Source organism: Trichosurus vulpecula, chromosome 1 (assembly GCF_011100635.1).
Source record: "Trichosurus vulpecula isolate mTriVul1 chromosome 1, mTriVul1.pri, whole genome shotgun sequence".
In the NCBI taxonomy this organism is placed as follows: domain Eukaryota; kingdom Metazoa; phylum Chordata; class Mammalia; order Diprotodontia; family Phalangeridae; genus Trichosurus; species Trichosurus vulpecula.
Genome location: NC_050573.1, coordinates 58,691,840 through 58,709,257, shown reverse-complemented (window position 1 = coordinate 58,709,257; position 17,418 = coordinate 58,691,840). Strand labels below are relative to the sequence as shown.

At 39.7% G+C, this 17,418-nt stretch overlaps 1 protein-coding gene across 1 annotated transcript in view; it reads right to left on the bottom strand.

The window, feature by feature from the left end:
- DOT1L (DOT1 like histone lysine methyltransferase) overlaps positions 1 to 17,418 on the bottom strand; it is a 111,357-nt gene that overhangs the window by 73,912 nt on the left and 20,027 nt on the right. Inside the window, exons 2-3 of the mRNA XM_036769475.1 lie at positions 16,240 to 16,283; positions 6,660 to 6,734 (exon numbers count right to left, since the gene is read on the bottom strand). Coding sequence (XP_036625370.1) covers positions 6,660 to 6,734; positions 16,240 to 16,283 — 119 coding nt within the window. The remainder of the gene's footprint in view (positions 1 to 6,659; positions 6,735 to 16,239; positions 16,284 to 17,418) is intronic.

The window sequence follows — 17,418 nt, the reverse complement described above, 5'->3', positions numbered from 1 at the left end:
TCAAAGGGACTGAGTGAGTGGCACTGGTAATAAAGTTCTATTCAATTCCACATTTGGCCAAACATTTCCATGGGGCAAACCACTCGGCCAAGCCCTGAAGATACAAAGACAAAAGGAAATAGTTCCTACTCAAGGAAAGCATACTCTACGAGGAAATACATCACAGATATATCTAGCTAAGTAAATGACCGGGTGACTGGCCTGCAAATCCAGCCCTCTCCCTACTACCCCACAGAGCAGACATCTCTATCTTCAGACCCATGATGAACATTCCTGGCAAGGTGGGCTCAGGTACTCTGACAGGAACTAACAAGAGTCACTTTTAGTCTTCTGGTTATGAAGAATCTCTCCTTCCCCTGGCAGCTAAAGGGAAAGGTTTCGTTTCCAGTAAATTGGTAAAAAGATGCAATCTGGCAAAGAACCAACCCTGCTGATAAACAACAGCTGCCACAAAGGAGGTGGCTCCAAGCAAGTCCTCACCAGAGTGGACAGGCTACCCTGTCTGGCTCAACAGAACCCTGGCTCCAGTTGTATCACTAAGACATAGAGATATCCCCATGTGAGGGGGATCAGGCTCAAATTCAGCCATCCAATCATGGGCAGGCATCGCCATTCCACGTGGGCTCCCAGAGAGAAACTCATTTTTCCAAATTCCATTAAAGGAATCTTTATTAAGTGCTTACTGTGTGCCAGGAACTAAGCTCTGGGCTGGGGATACAAATAAATAAAAAACCAAGAAAATTACATGACCTCTACCCGTAAGGAGTTTACACTGTGCAGAGGGAGATAAACAAAAATATAAAATATGTTCTTCACAGTGAGTATTGTCCCCATTTTACAGGTAAGAAAATAGAGGCCCAGAGAGGATAAATGAAACACTGCTAGGCACACCAAGTAAATGTCAGAAGCAGGGCAAGCACCCAAGTCTTTTCAGACCACCATTCCTCTCAAAAGCAAACTGCCTTCCCCAGACCTTTAGAAAACTAGGTCTTGCACCTCTATAATGCACATATGATGAAATACTGCTCACTCAAGTTAATCCTACTGCCTTATCTCCCAATTAGACTGAGCTCAGCACATATCCCACTTCCTCTTTTAACCTCCAACCTTTTCTGGCTCCTCAGCATACTGCTTTTTATACAGTTCAACATAATGTTGTTGACTGAATTAATGAATGGTTGTCCTGGAAGGTTTGGGAGAGTGGATGGCTGGAGTGAAGGGGGGGGGGGTGTGCGTGTGTGTGCGCACGCGCGCAAATTAGTTGTGGAACCACGGGCAAGTTACTTCACATCTCAAGGGCCCAGGCAGCTCTCTGGACTAAAAGGTGAAGAAACCCACAGGCCTAAAAAAGACATACTAAATTCAACAGAGGGACTTGCCCACACAAGAAAGTACAGGTCCCAGGCCCACCTAAAAAACAAAATCCAACCTCTAAGCAGATTTGCCTCCAGCCTTTTTCAGCAAAGATCACGGTCTGCCACCTCCTCCCTCCTCCCCAACAGCCTTTCACACAGCAGGAGGCAGGCTGCTTCAAGAGTAACCGATTATTAGTGACCTGGACCTTTCCTTCACGTGATTAAGTGTGCAGCTTTGACAGCTGTTTCTATCCTTTGGGCACTTTTCCACTGGAGAATGGCTTTGGATCTCCTGTGTATCTGTTAGTTGTCTATTTTGGACACCAAACTTTGTCTAAGAAATCTGACAGGAAGATTTTTTTTTTTAACAATTCAACTGCTTCACCTCTTAACATGAAATTGCAAAGCATCTGCAGCCATGACACCAACAGCATCTTTTCTGGAGAGAGCAAAGGAGCAGAGTTCAAAGCTGGCCCTGCCACCATCTGCCTCAATCCTCTCTATGTTAACAGGGCCTCCTTCCCAGTGTGAGGACCAAGTGAGATGAGCTGTGTCCATGCTAGGCGGTGGTATGATTATGATTATGATTACTATTATTCTTTCGGTGGGTTTTTTTCTTAAGACTAAATCTTGGTTCCTTTACTTTCTGCGCTTGACAAGTTCTATGGCTTCAAATATCAGACTGATGCAGGTTGTTGTTATTGCCAAGTTCCCTTTAAAATTTGCAAAGCATTTTAAGGGCTGGAAATTACTATTTTGGATAGCTGGATAGTGCAGTGGATAGAGCGCTGGGCCTGGAGTCAGGAAGATTCACCTTCCTAAGTGCAAATACACCCTCAGATGCTTACTACCAGTGTGACCCTGGTAAAGTCACTTAACCCTGTTTGCCTCAGTTTCCTCATCTGTCAAATGAAATGGCTAACAACTTCAATATCTTTGCCAAGAAAACCCCAAATAGAGTGACAGAATCAGCCATGACTGAACAGCAACATTCTTTTATTAACATCTTTTGGATGCTTCTATACCTGCATCTTCAACTGCCTTTTAGACATCTTAAACTCAACATGGGCTCATTATCTTCTCCCCTAAACCACCTCTACACCAAATTTCCCTGTTACTATACAGGGCAATACCCTCCACCCTCCCTGCCAGGGCCTGTCCAAGCTGTGGCATCATCTTCACCAGGTCCCCATCTGTCCTCTGCCACTGTTCCTCCCCCAGGGCAAGGCCCTAACTGCCTACAATTCTGCATTCAGCTGTCAAAGTGATTTTCCTAAAGCACAGGTCTGACCATGTCATCCCCCATACTCTGACCCCTGCATACTCTTCAATCCAATGATAATGGACTCCTCCTTGCTACTCCTCAAAATATCTAGACTCCTGGGATTTTCTCTGGCTGTCCCTCCCACCTGGAATGTTCTCCCTCCTCAGCTCCCAGCTTCCTGTCCTTCAAATATCATCTAAAAATCTTCTAATTTTCCCAAACCCTCTTAATGAGTGCCTTCCCCTCGTTATTTCCTATTTATCTGGTATGTAGCTTGTTTGTACATATTCATTTGTTGTCTCCCCTATTACATGGTGAGCTCCTTGAAGGCAGGGAATATCTTTTGCCTTTCATTGTATCTTCAGTGATTAGCACAGGGTCTAGAACATAGCAGGGGCTTAATGCATGGAAAGATAGGTAGTGCAGTAAATGGAGCGCCAGGCCTGGAATCAGGAAGATCTGAATTCACATCCAGCCTCAGACACTTACTAGCTATGTAACCCTGGGCAAGTCCCTTGACCCTGTTTGCCTCATCTGTAAAACAAGCTGGAGAAGGAAATGGCAAACCACTCTGGTATCTTTGTCAAGAAAACTCCAAATGAGGTAAGGAAGAAGAGTTGGACGTGGCTCAACAACAAGTAAAATGCTTATAGACTAAAAGGCTATAAGAAACTATGATTATGAAGAGAGAAGAAAGGAAAGATCTATATAAATAAAGCAAGCAGAGCCAAGAAAATAATATACACAATGACTAGAAAAAAGAAAATGGAAAGAGCCATCATAAAACACAAGTGGGGCTTGGAAGAACAAGAGACCTGAGAAGGACACTCCTCCACACCAGCTCCCACCCCTGCTTTGTTTCTACTTCTATACCAAAGAAATGGCAACAAAAAAAGCACCTTCTTCACAGGGTTTTTGTAAAGGGCTTTACAACCTTGAAAATGCCAAATAAACAATAAAAAGCCAGGATTCAATCCAAAGCCAACTCTCTAAGTCAGTAGGTATTGAAAATGTAAACCACCTAGTCCAATACTAGGATTTCTAAACACTAAGTCAAAATAGACCTAGGAAGGCAAAATCTGAATTTGAGATGTTTAAATTCAAGGTAAAAATCACAGTGATTTTCTTTCATGTTACCCAAGCTTTATAAAGGTAAAGACAAGAGACGATTTAAGACCTAGGAAGACCTTGTCCTAGGAAAATGACGTATAAAATTCCAAATTAAGTCATTTTAATATGAAGGGGAAGGAGGAAAGAAATGTAGAAGAAAAGGTTCCAGTGCCTGACAAAGAAAAAGAATAAAGTGAAGAGCCTTGCAAATTTATCAAGTGGTTTGATGTAGCCACAAACAACAAGCCAAGAACTAAGACTTCCCCTTCAGAACATAAAAGAGAGCCCAGAATATGGTCAAATGAAACCTGGATGTGGAATCAGACTGGCCTCTTCCAGGGTAATCCACTTTGCCAATGGAGCACTCCTGGTTTTGTTTAGCTAACCCCCATATGAATTTCACACATGATAAGAGGAATCACAGAAGCAGGTGAAACAAATATGTTTCTCTACTTCACAAGAAACAAAAAGTTCCAGAAAGACATCCCAGAGACAGTCCCCTCCCATTTCTATTCTCTATTAAAATTTCCCCTCTGCTATAACATAACCAGAGACATCCAACCCTTCCCTGTGTTCTCTTCCACAACAGCTGTAATTCACAGACAACAATCATGAGCTTCAGACTTGACACAGCATCTTCTCCCAATTCTCAAAACGCACACTCAAAAACCCTTTGCTTCCCCTATCTTATTAGCAATCACACCTTAAGCAAACCCCAGCTATGGACTATCCCCACCATACCCGTCCAGTTCTGTTCATCTGCTGCTAAAGGAGGCTGGGGGGAGAAAGTCTCTCACAAAAACAGAGGCCCTCGTTGTAAGAAGGCTGTCCTTTTTACACCTCTCTAATCAATCCACTGTCCTACCATTCAGAGAAGCTCTTCTTCAAACCTCGCCTGGTGCGGCACTCCCACCCCCCGGCCGGCCTGCTCAGTTGACTAGCACAGAGCAAGCACTCTTGATACATAATTGGTAACCAACATAATATAGTATGTTATAGTAAAGTGTTTGTCTCTGAACTCAGTAAGGCAGAAGGTCATTTTTTCTATAAACTTTGAATGTCTCTGAGCACAAAGCTTCCTGGAGGTAGCAGGCTCACAATAATTGTTTGCCAAGTATATCTTCACAAATAAAGTACCTTTCTGCTAGTTCAAAGAACAGACGTGACTGATGTGTTACCATTTATCATATATTATATTGGTCAGAAAACTGTTTAAATCTATTTATAGTGTTTAAATCTAACTAGAGATAGTATGAATCCAGACTATCTCCCTGACCTCAGTAACTCTCCAGGAATATAAGAGATGGCTAAGATGAATTTTGGGTTCCCCCAGGTCCTGGATTGATCCAAAACATTCCTGCTTTGGGATTCCATACCCAGGTCTTATTTGGGGCCCATCCAAGCTTGTGTTTTGGGTTCCTCTTGCATTTTGGCTTCACCCAAAGTTTACTTTTACTTATACCCATCTCAATCTACCAAGCTTTACAAACTGGCCTCTGGGCAAAACTGCTTAACTGTACTTTGTGCAGTTCCTTTGCAGGTACCCTTGTCTAAATCCTATAATAATGTAAACCTTCCAGAGCCTGCAGGAAACCAATCATACCTCCTTTCTGGACCAAATAAATTTCTTTTCTAAAACTACTTCAGATTTGTGGGTCTGTTTTCACAAATAACACTGTAGAGCCGGTGCAAAAATAGGAGTCCTGGTTCTATATACTTAATAGCTGTCACCAAACTCCAGAGGCCTTACTCATAGGAGGTACATTCGGAGTTAAGCTGAGACCACTACTACTTGCTCTGATGGATTTCAAGCCTTAGGACCTAGATTCAAATAAAACATAGCTCTGATTCTTCTTGCTGCTGTTCAGTTCTGTCTGACTCTTCATGACCCCATGACCTACCAATACTGCCCATGGGGTTTTCTTTGCAAAATCCTGGAGAGGCCTGCCATTTCTTTCTCCAGTGGATTAAGCAAACAGGTTAAGTGACTTGTCCATTACTACAAAGCTAGTAAGGGCTGGAGGCCATATTGGGACTCGGGTCTTCCTGACTCTGATCTTCTGAGTGTGACTCCTTCTATGAGAGCTATCTTTCACCTGTCAGAGAAGACTGAACTTAGATGATCTCTCAAAGGTTCCTGCCAGCTCTAAATTTTAACTAGCAGCAAGGAAGACATGATATGGAAAAAACAGTCAAACACCTGACAATGACACTTACTGATCACAGGCACATCCCTTCTTAACATCTGAGCCTGTTTTCTCATCTGTAACATGTGGATAATAAACTCTGAAGGACCCTCCCCACAGGGTTGTTGTATCAGAGACTCAGGAGGTAATGAATATAAAGTACTTGGTAAGTTCATGGGCACTACATATATATGCCTTTTATTATGACCCTATGATACTCCTCCCAGGGTGGCTGGGAGAAAAGTCCTCTGGAAATCATTAAGTACTTTAGGCAAGTGAAAGGTTAGTGTTTAATGGTGTCTTGCACCCAGTGGCGGTGGCAGAGCAACAAAAGCAGCTGCTTATCCAATGCAGGTAGAATTTACTTCTAAGAAGGGGTTCTGGTGCAACGCTTCCACCAGAGCAAGAGCTCTTAATTTCTACAGAAAAACAGAAGGCTCAGAGCCAGATCAAAGCCCACCTCTGGCCACTGCCCATTTGAAGATGCTGATCATTATTGCTGGGTAATTCCAACATGTAAACAGCTCACTCCCTAGGTCATTTCCAATTATGTCCTTAATCTATCAGCCTTTGCCAGTCTTTCTTTTACCCATCTCCTACCCAAAGAATGTCGGAGACCCAAAGCCCATTTAAAAGGCGAGAAGAGCTGCCCCTGCATCCACAGATAACTCACAGGGTGCTGTGTCACAAAACACTCAGCCCGTCCTCAATGCGTAGTGAAAAACACAAGAACGTGCAGCTTACCTTTTAGTATCATAGTCAATTAAAACATAATTTTCCATGGCAAGCTTGAGATCCGGTATTTCTTCGCAGACCCATCTGAAGCACAAAAGAAGCCAGAGTGAGCAGAGTACACACTACACATCATGCCTTGTGGAGGGAAGCTGTGATTATTTCAGGAAAGAACAGCAAGCAAACTGCCTAACAGCTCAGCCCAATCCCCGACTGACGAAGGAAGCTATCCTCTGCGTGGGTAAGTTTGCCTGGCTTTGTTTCCCACTTCTTTCTCCTTTTGAAAAACAAACTATATGAAGGAGGGCTCTCTGGAAGTGGAAGAGGGAGACAGAGGGAAATCTAGGTAACGTAAAAGCAAAAGACAGTAATAAAAATCTGTCATTAAGAAAACATGAACTCAATAGTTGGGGAAGGGTTGGAGAATTTGGAACTCGAAAATTTTTGATGTTAAAAATAAATAATAAAATTTTAAGGCAAAGAAAAAACATGAGGATGACAACTATTTAAAATATATACCTACAGAATCACTGGCACAGGCACTCTGGACCAAATAAGCGTGTTCATGTTACGTTAATATAACGCTATTTGCAGCTTAGCAAATATGATACATGGGTTGCTATAGCTTAAAAGAACAATCACCTAAAAGCTAAATTTCTGGTAATGAGACTCTACTTAGCTAGGCTGGTTATTGGAAACCAGCAGAGCTCAAGGTCAATCACTGGAAAGATGAGGACAAGCATTCCACACAATAAGTAAGAGAATGTGAATGGGTTATAATTAAGAAGCTGGGAATATACTGATTTCCCAGAAGATCATAAAGGCACTTAAGTAGAGGTAACAAGTCTGTCAATGCAACATTTAAGGGGCTACTATGTGTCAAGGCACTGGGGTGGGCAGGAAGACAGTGAGGGAAAAAAACTTTTTCAAAATTAATTAGTAGGACCTGAAAATTATAATCTAAGATACATACCAACCCCACTCTAATCCCCAACTGGGACAAGGGCAAGCAAAAGGAACGGCAGAATGAAAAATGGAGGGAACTTAAGAATGCTATAATTAGGGAAAACAGAGAAGACTCAAAGAGCTACACCTGGAAGGGTGAGAGTAAAGAGTAGACAGATGGTAGAAATTCATTGTAAGTGATTTGCACCATTTCTTTTCTATCTGCAAAAAAGGAAAGGTACTCTTTAGGGCAAGGGCTCAAGTGAGCAGGACACTGACTACTAAGAAAGCATTTCCAATCCTTTAACCTCCAATCAGGAAAAACCATACAGAAAATCCCACATGTCCATGTTATCTTAGGCACCATGGCTATTGACATCAATTATCAGTGCCAAATATGAGTTACTTATAATTTATGATAAACTGAAAACACTCAAAGATGCCATTGGAAGGTTTCTGAAAGTTAACAAGTCAGTATTTGCTCTTAGGAAAATGTTAGCCCAAGATTCAAGGACTGGGTTACTGAAAGTCAGAACAGGTATTGTAAGAACGTTCCTAGAAGCATTATTTGTGATAAAAGACAGAAAACAATGTGTCCAATGATTACAAATTGCTGAATAAGTCCTGCATATAATAAAACAATGGGAATGGTAAATATATATAAAGAATTCTAAGAAACAGGGAAACTTATGAAATGATAGAGACTGAGCAAAATGAAGTGAGATGTGACTACAATAATGTAAATTCTAAGACAACATGGAGCAGCAACAAAGCTCTAGTCCAGTTACAGTACTCAATTATAGTATCACATTCTGAAAGTTTGACAGTCAATTCTGTCAATAGACAGTAACTGTTAGCAGAGAATATATTTCCTGGAGACTGTGGGTGTTAGTTGGAAAGAAGCACTTATTTGAGATAAGCAATAGAAAATATATGTGCCTAGAGAAAAAATTCATTAGTCAATGAAAGGAGTTTAACCTTTTAAAACATCAAAATGCTGAGACTTTTGAAAAAATTTGTATTTTGTTGACAGGGCACACGTCAATTTTTTTAAACTGTGAGAATCTTGATTTGCTCGGATATAACTAATTTTTTCTTCCAAGCAAGTTTCAGCTTACTATAATTGTCTCAAAAGCAAGGCCCCAGATATCAGTAGAATGATGATAAAATGCAATGCCAAAAAAAATTTAAATATCACAGAAATTAACAAAATGTTCTTAAGAGTAACTATACAATGAAGACTTCTAAACCTTCAATATTACTGTAAGACTTTTTAATTTTCTTTCACTATGAACTTGACAAACATGAACATTTCCATCCACAAGGAACAGAAAATAAGCACATAGCTTAAATATATAGTAAATTTAGCACAGTATTTCCAATAGTGATCTGCTTGTAGATAAACTTCTGACCTTGCTCCGCTATTCTGTGTAATTTTTTAAAGTTATCATTATTCTCCCCCTCTTCTCCAAATAGATTTCATTACCCAAAAAGCTTTCTTGTGTAAGAAACATAATGGAGCAAAACATTTACACACTAACCAAGTGTGACAATATGTATATGCATTTATATTTCTCATTTTCCTCATCTGGAGTTGTAACTAGTAATCCACTGATCAAAGCCATTATGTCTTTCACAGCTGTTTTCCTTTACAACCTTTAGTCACCATATGTAGTTGTTCTTAGGATTCTGTTCATAGAATCCTGGCAAGTTTCACACTTAGTTCTCAGTTCACAATTTGTAAAGTACTTTGAACAAAGTATATGTGGCATTCTAGTTCCTTTTGACTGAGTCCAGGTTTTATAGAACAAATCCATTTATTAAGGGGATTTGTTCTGTGAAGTTTGGATTAAGTCAAAGGGCTGTACTTGAGGACCTTGAGGCCACAGGATCTCCACACCTAGTATACACCATTTATATTTTGTGTCTATCTCATTCAACATAAGGGGAAAAGAAAAATCAGTTTCACTTGTTAAAAATTCTGATCTAGGCATAAGTTCTTAGAAATTTCCTAGGGAATAGAAAACCACAAACAGAAGATTATTTGAGTTGTTCAGCCTTATACTTTTCACAATACTGAAAAAGGTAAAAAGATCATGTATCTTTCACTGCTAAAGTTAAATCAAAACCATTGTGTAGTTCTTAAAAATTACTTTTTGGAAATAAATTTTAATAACTTTTTCTACTAAAAGCTTCAAAATTATCTTGAAAACATTAAAAATTAACTAAAAGGGGAACCAAGCTGGCAATGAAAAGCCAGGAAGTTGCCTAAGCTCTCTCCAGTTTCCCTTAGCCTCTAAACTAGAGTTTCTTAAAACTGTGGGTCGAGACCCCATATGCAAAGCGCTTAAGGGGTTGCAAGCAGAAAAAGTTTAAGAAGCCCTGCTCTAAACAGATCCCAAATTGAAAGAACCCACACAGAGCAGCTAGGTGGTGCACCAGCCCTGAAATCAGGAGGACCTGAGTTCAAATCCAGCCTCAGACACTTTGACCTGAATGCCTTGCTTCCCCTTTCCAAAAAGACAAAAAAAAAAAAAAAAAAGAACTTACAAAAAGACAGAGCAAAACAATTTTCCATCTTAAGAAAGGTCTGTCTCACTTGTGTAGAAGCACAACCCAGCACAAACAGTGTCTGGGCAAGCCAGATGGAGGCTCTTACCCACAGCATAGATCAGTAACACAGGCTCCATGGTCCTGGCTCAGCAGGCCAGCTGTGAGGCCTCCAGCCTTGGTGCAGAAGGCAAATTGCCAGCCTGGAAACCCCCCAGCACAACAGGCACACAACAGGCACTACTAGGTGAGGCAACCCCAGCGCAGAGGGCAAGCCGCCAGCACCCAAGGCCCCAGAACAGAAAATTAGCGACCAGGCCCCTGACCCTCGGCACAAGAAGCTTGGGATAGTGACCCTGGTGCTCCAGGAGCAGAACTCAACTTTAAAAGTCATACAATAGGCTAAAAAACGAGTAAAAAACAGGAAAGAGCCCTGACCAGAGAAAGCTACTACGGGAACAGGGAAGATCAAAACACAAACTCAGAAGAGGACAATGATGTCAGTATGACGCCTCAAATAGGCAGATGAATCGGTCTCAAAACCAAAAAGCCTTCTTGGAAGAGCTCAAAAAGGATTTGAAAAATCAAATAAGAGAGGCAGAAGAAAAATTGAGAAAAAGAGAGTCAGCAACTGGGAAAAGCAAGGACAAAAAATGGCTGAAGAAAACAACCCCTTAAAAAGTAGAATTGGCAAAATGGAAAAGGAAGTTCAAAAGCTAACTAAAGAAAATAATTCCTTAAAAATTGGAATAGGTCAAGTGGAAACCAATGACTATGAAACATCACGAATCAGTCAAGACAAAAAAAAGAATGAAAAAGTAGAAGAAAATGTAAAATACTGTGCCGGAAAAACAGCTGACCTGGAAAAAATATATCCAGAAGAGATAATTTAAGAATTATTGGACTACCTGAAAGCCATAAACAAAAAGAGCCTAGACAGCATCTTTCAAGAAAGGAAAACTGCCCTGATAGGCAAAGAAGTCCTACCAAATTCTGACAAAAATACCTAAACCAGGAAGAGCTAAAACAGAGCCAAAAAATTATAGACCAATTTCCCTAATGAATACTGATGAAAAATTTTAAATAAAGTATTAAAGAGATTACAGCAATTTATCACCAGGATAATACATTATGACCAAATGGGATTTATACCAGGAATGCAGTGCTGGTTCAACATTAGGAAAACTTTCAGCAAAATTGACCATATCAATAACAAAACTAACAAAAATCATATGATTATCTCGATAGATTCAGAAAAAGCTTTTGACGGAATACAGCACGCATTCCTGTTAAAAACACTAGAGAGCATAGGAATAAATGGAGTTTTCCTTAAAATGATTAGTGTCTATCTAAAACCATCAGCAAGCATTATATCTAATGGGGATAAGCTAAAAGCTTTCCCAATAAGATCGTGGTGAAGGAAGGATGCCCATTACCACCACTATTATTTAATATTCTGCCAGAAATGTTGCTTTAGCAATAAAAGAAGAAAAAGAAATTGAAGAAATAGGAATAGGCAATGCAGAAATAAAACTCACTCTTTGCAGATTAGATATGATGGTATACTTAGAGAATCCCAGAAAATCAACTAAAAAAATATGTGAAATAATTAACTTCAGCAATATTACAGGATATAAAATAAGCCCACATAGATCATCAGTATTTCTATATGTTACCAACAAAGCCCATCAGCAAGAGATAGAAGAGAAATCCCATTCAAAATAACTGTAGACAAAATATTTGGGAGTCTACCTGCCAAGATAAACTCAGGAACTATATGAACACAATTACAAAACACTTTTCACACAAATAAAGTCAAATCTAAACAACTGGAAAAATAAGAACTGCTCATGAGTAGGCTGAGCTAATCTAATAAAAATGACAGTTCTACCTAAATGAATTTACTTATTCAGTGCCATACCAAACTACCAAAATAATATTTTATAGAGCTATAAAACATAAAAACAAAATTCATCTGGAAGAACAAAAGGTCAAGACTATCAAGGGAATTAATGAAAAAAAAATTGCAAAAGAAGATGGCCTAGCCATACCAGATCTAAACTGTTTTGGTACTGACTAAGAAATAGAATGGTGGATCAGTGGAATAGGTTAGGTACAAAAGACACAGTAGTAAATAACTGCAGTAATCTGTTTGATAAACTCAAAGACTAGTTTCTGGGATAAGAACCACTATTTGACAAAAACCTAACTCTCTCATTGCACTGGGCAAATCTAAAAATTGCTGGTCCACAATAATAGAAAGTTTCCTCACCTGGAGTTCCCTGTACCACTAAAATCATCAATCCTGTCCACATTTTATTTAACAAAGGATGCTGAAACTCATCCAACACCTCTGCTTTACATGACTTGACCAAACTCACAGCATGATTTACTGGAAAAAAACCACCCACTATTAAAATCCAAACATACTCTTCAACCCAGCAGCACAAAGTGGTAATTAACTTGTTGTTCAATCAAATTTAATGTGCCTCAGTTTAATACAAAAGGGAAATCATAATACCTTCCCAGTGTTATGGAGAAGATAAAATGAGATGACACATATTAAGGTACCCTGCAGCTGTAACACACAATACAATTCAAGGCTTCCAGTCATGTACTGAGGCAGGCTGCAAGGGTTCTTCATGGGTTATCAATTCTTTTCATCCCTGTCTACTCCCCTCTGCTATTATTTACACAAACAACAGAAATCTGTATGTAGCTTAACTTTATGTGCTAAATAAAGCATAGGATTCATGACCACAGAACGTCCACAGTTTATGGTAGGCCAGAAGACACTAGTACAAGGCATTCAGCAACATTAAGAAAGACTTTCAGCATGCAAAAGCTGGTGGGGAAGACAGGGAAATGAATGAACCACCTCCATGACTCCCAAGTGTAGATTTATTTCTTCTCTACACAGCATTACAGAGTTACCAGTTCCAAGAAACCAGGCCACAGAGCAGTAAACAAGCCGGTCCCTTCATGAACATTCAGCACAGTGGTCATCTCGAAGCCCACATCCCCTCTCAGTGCAGGCCACCTTGCTACTAAGCTTCACCTTGCTACATTGTAGTTACCTTCAATTTAGCAGCAAGAAAAATCAGTGAGGCCAACACAAAGGACCAAGCTACATACAAAACAGGAACCAATACTATTTAGTAGTGGTTAAAAAATTAAAAATTGCTTAATCAAATAGATTAGGTAAACAAGGCCAAGAAGCAATCATAACAGCATAGTGGGAGAGAAGTTAGGCTTAGATCAGCTTCTTAAAATCGTATACCACAAAAAATTCCAAAGACACATGCCCTAAATATAGTCGTCATATTTATTTTTATTTTTAACAGGTACTTTTCATAATAACTAAAGCAAAAGAGATAATTCTGAACAATGGAGAGATTATCAGAAGACCAAACAAAAACTGAAAACTTCTACAAATAAGCAACATCATTGTAAAGAATTAGAAGAGTAATTAACTGGGGAGGCTAGGGAATGCAGGGGATAGAACACTTGCCCTGGAGTCAAGAGGATCTGAGTTTGACACTTGGCACTAGCTGCGTAACCTTGGGCAAGTCACTTAAACCGGACTGCCTCACAAAGGAAAAAAAAATTGTGACAAATTTCCTCATATGAAGAGCTGTTCTCCCATAATAAATAAGTGCTCGAAAGATATAAACACGCAGTTCTCAAAGAAATGCAATCAACAACCATATGAAAAAATACTCCAAATCACTAATAAGAGAAACACAAATTTAAATAACTGGGGTTATACCTCATGTCAATCATACCTCATATCAAATAGGTGACGATGACAAACAAGGAAGATGGCAATTGTTGAACAAGACCACAGACAAGCATACTAACAGGCAGCCCTAGTTGAGGGAGGTGTGACTCGATGCAACCATTTTGGAAAGCAATTTAGAACCACACTCACAAAAATCACTCTAGTGGCCCAGGAATACCAATAGTGGGCAGCTACCTCAACATGGTCAAAGACAACTATCTCACAGTATCTGCTGTGGTAATGATGAACTGGAAATAAAGTGGGTGCCCATTAATTAGGAAATGACTGAACAAAATGTTATATGAATGTAAAAGAACACTGTTGCAAAGACTTATGAGGTGATAGAGAAGAAAATGAGCAGAACACAACACACAGAACAATCATTAACAGTAACCAATGCTGACTTTGGAAGTCAGATGACAAAGCTTGACTCTCACCTGGAAGAAGACATTTTTAAACATGGTCAAAGTGTGCATTTGTTTGGCTTCATTATATTTATTATAGAAGCCTCTCTTGTAAGTAATGTGTATAAGGGAGGGCTTCTATTGGGGGAAAGGGATGTTAGTACTGAAATAGAAGAAAAAAAAGAAAAATACATTTTAAAAACACTGAGACAAGAAATTGAAAGGGACACAAACAGGGCAATTCTTTGTTTCCCCATGGAACAGGGCTGTCCAGATTTATGTGGCCCACCTACAGACATAGAAATTTACATAAATGCTTTAGTAAACGAAGCTGAGCTACTGCAGAGCTCTCACTAAAACGGCAAATCAAAATATATTGTCTATTGTTTCAATAAAAACCTAAGGTTGGACAGCCCTGCCATAGAACAGAATCTCCTTCAGAATGGCTCTTGTTTCATTCTTTATATATGTGTCCCCAGTATATATAGCACAGGGCTTCAAAGAGCAAGTGCTACTACCTTGTTAAATTTAATATGCACTTTTTAAAAACCCAAGCTATATATAACAGAAGTACACAATTTCATATACAATCTTTTTGTTCAGCGAAAGCAATTCAGTACAAAGACACAATGCAAACTCCTACCGAGTAAGGCAACTGGCAGGGTATGGACACATGCCTGTCATCCTTGCTACTAGGGAGGGTAAAGATGGTGGACCACCTAAGTTATAAGCTGTACAAGGGCTTTAGCTGATTAGATACCAACACCAATATGGTGAGCCCAAGGAAGCAGGCTGCCTAAGAACAGACCCAGGTCAGAAATGGAGTAGCTAAAGGCCTCCATGCCAATCAGAAGTGGAGGTAGGGCCACAAAGGCCACTGCACTTTCAGATTGAGTGAGACAGGGAAAGTCACCACCATCACCACCAAGCACCACCACACACACACACACACACACACACACACACACACATTGCAACTGCCGCCCCCCCCCAAAAAGGTAAAGAAATGTATAGCAGAAACAATATTGATAGGATAAAACTCCACCTGACCCATTTCAGGTGGCAATTATTTATTGTGCCTCCTCTAAAATCTAGTCGGTACAACATACAGAGCAAGAAAACTATGGTTCAAAGAGGAATATAATCATGTAGCCATAGTATTGTCTCCTGAGGGCTGTCTCTGTTTTTTCTGTTGTGTCCATTTAGAATGTAAACACTGGAACCCATGACCTTTGATAGAAAGTGCTAATGTGGAACCAACATGACTGTTTAAAAGAAACACTATTCTCTCCACATCTTTTCTTTATTCTTACTACTTCCTCTCCTCTCCCCAACTTTCTGTAATAAAATATCTGCTAAGGTATATTCCAGCTGACTGACAACCCTAACAATTCACAATGACTTAACTATGATCACACCCATATCAAAGGTGGCACTGGACCCATGTCTAGTAAAATAAGGTCCAACATGCCTTTCAACTATACAAACTCCACTGCTATAGTCCTAAACAAGTCCAAGAGAAAGTTCAACAAATAGAGGGGCCTAAAGATTTTCTAATAACAGGGAGGGAAAAAGCTTTAAAAATCAAGACTATGGAAAGACAGGGAGAGGATGTGGGAAGAGTAGAACCCATAAAGGAGCTAAGATGTTTAAACAGAAGTACCTACAAATTTAGATTAGGTTAACTTGACAGTAATCTAGCTTTTTCTTTTAAACATCTCTGTGCCAATAGGAAAAGAAGCCAAATGTATTGCGCAATAATCTGAATCAGCTATTTGTGTGTAAGTACGGAGAGTCAGCAGAGCTTGGGGTTATAAAAATGTGATTAACTCATCACTCTGTGAATAGATTTCTCTTCATAAGTATCCTGACATAGAAGAAAAACAGAGATGACATTCCAACAAATGCTTACCGAATGGTCTCAATGATTTCATGAGCAGCATCATGGTGTTTGTCCTATGAGGGGAGAAAAAAAAGGATCAGTTTATTCACTCATCTTATACCATGAGATTGATAGTCTTTAAAGCAGATTAACAGAAGAAAGTATACTGGGGAAAACTACTGCTCATCCCGCTAACGTGACCATCTGAAGGTATAATGACCGTTGTTATTAGCAATGTGCACCTGCTGTCTAGCACCTCACCAAAATCAAAGGTATCTATCTGTTCTTCCTTCTCCTTACTTACTCCAGCAGAAGGGCACTCTCCAAAAACCTTCCCTTTTTAGCTCTTTTCTTGTGACTTATCAATCCCCCAATCTTGATCCTCTTCCTATCTAACTGCCACTTGTAACTCTTTCTCTAGTTCTCTCTTCCCAAAACATAAATCCCAGGATTCACCAAGGTTCCACGTCCTTGGCTTTTGCTCCCAATTCTTTACATTCACTTCCTGTCTATGTAGCCTATCAGCTTTATCACCCAAATCTACATCTCCAGTTCTAACTACACCGGCAAGCTTAAGTTGCCTATATAATCTGCCTTGATATTTCCACATGATTGCTTTATTATTACATGTGCATGTGTACAGGAGTTCACTCATCCCTCTCCTCCTATCCTCAAACTAGGATTTCTGGAAATCCATCAATGATTCCAACATTCTGTCAAGTACAAAACACATTTTCTTAAGACAAACTTTAAGAGTGCTCTTTAGTTTCTCCTTCCTCCAGATCCAAATCAATGACCAAGAATTAGTGGTGCTTGTTGGATTTGTCTTTAGTTTCCTTGTCAAATCCTCACTGTCACCACCTCAGTCCAGAAAGGCAAGATGAGAGAGTAAAAAGAGTGGTGTATTTGGAATCAATGAACCTAGGTTCCAATCCTGATTCTGCCACTTATTACTGGAGCAAGTGACTTTTCTTGTCAGTTTCATCATCTATAAAATGATCTGGAATCAGAAAGACAGGAGTTCAAATCCAGCCTCAGACATTTACTAGCTTTGTGACCATGAGCAAGTCACTTAACCTGTTTGCCTCAGTTTCCCCATCTGTAAAATGGAATAACAAAAGCACCTACCTCCAAAGATTGATGTAAGGATCAAATGAGGTAACTATAAAAGACATAGGGCAGTATCTAAGGGCAGTATCTGGCATACAG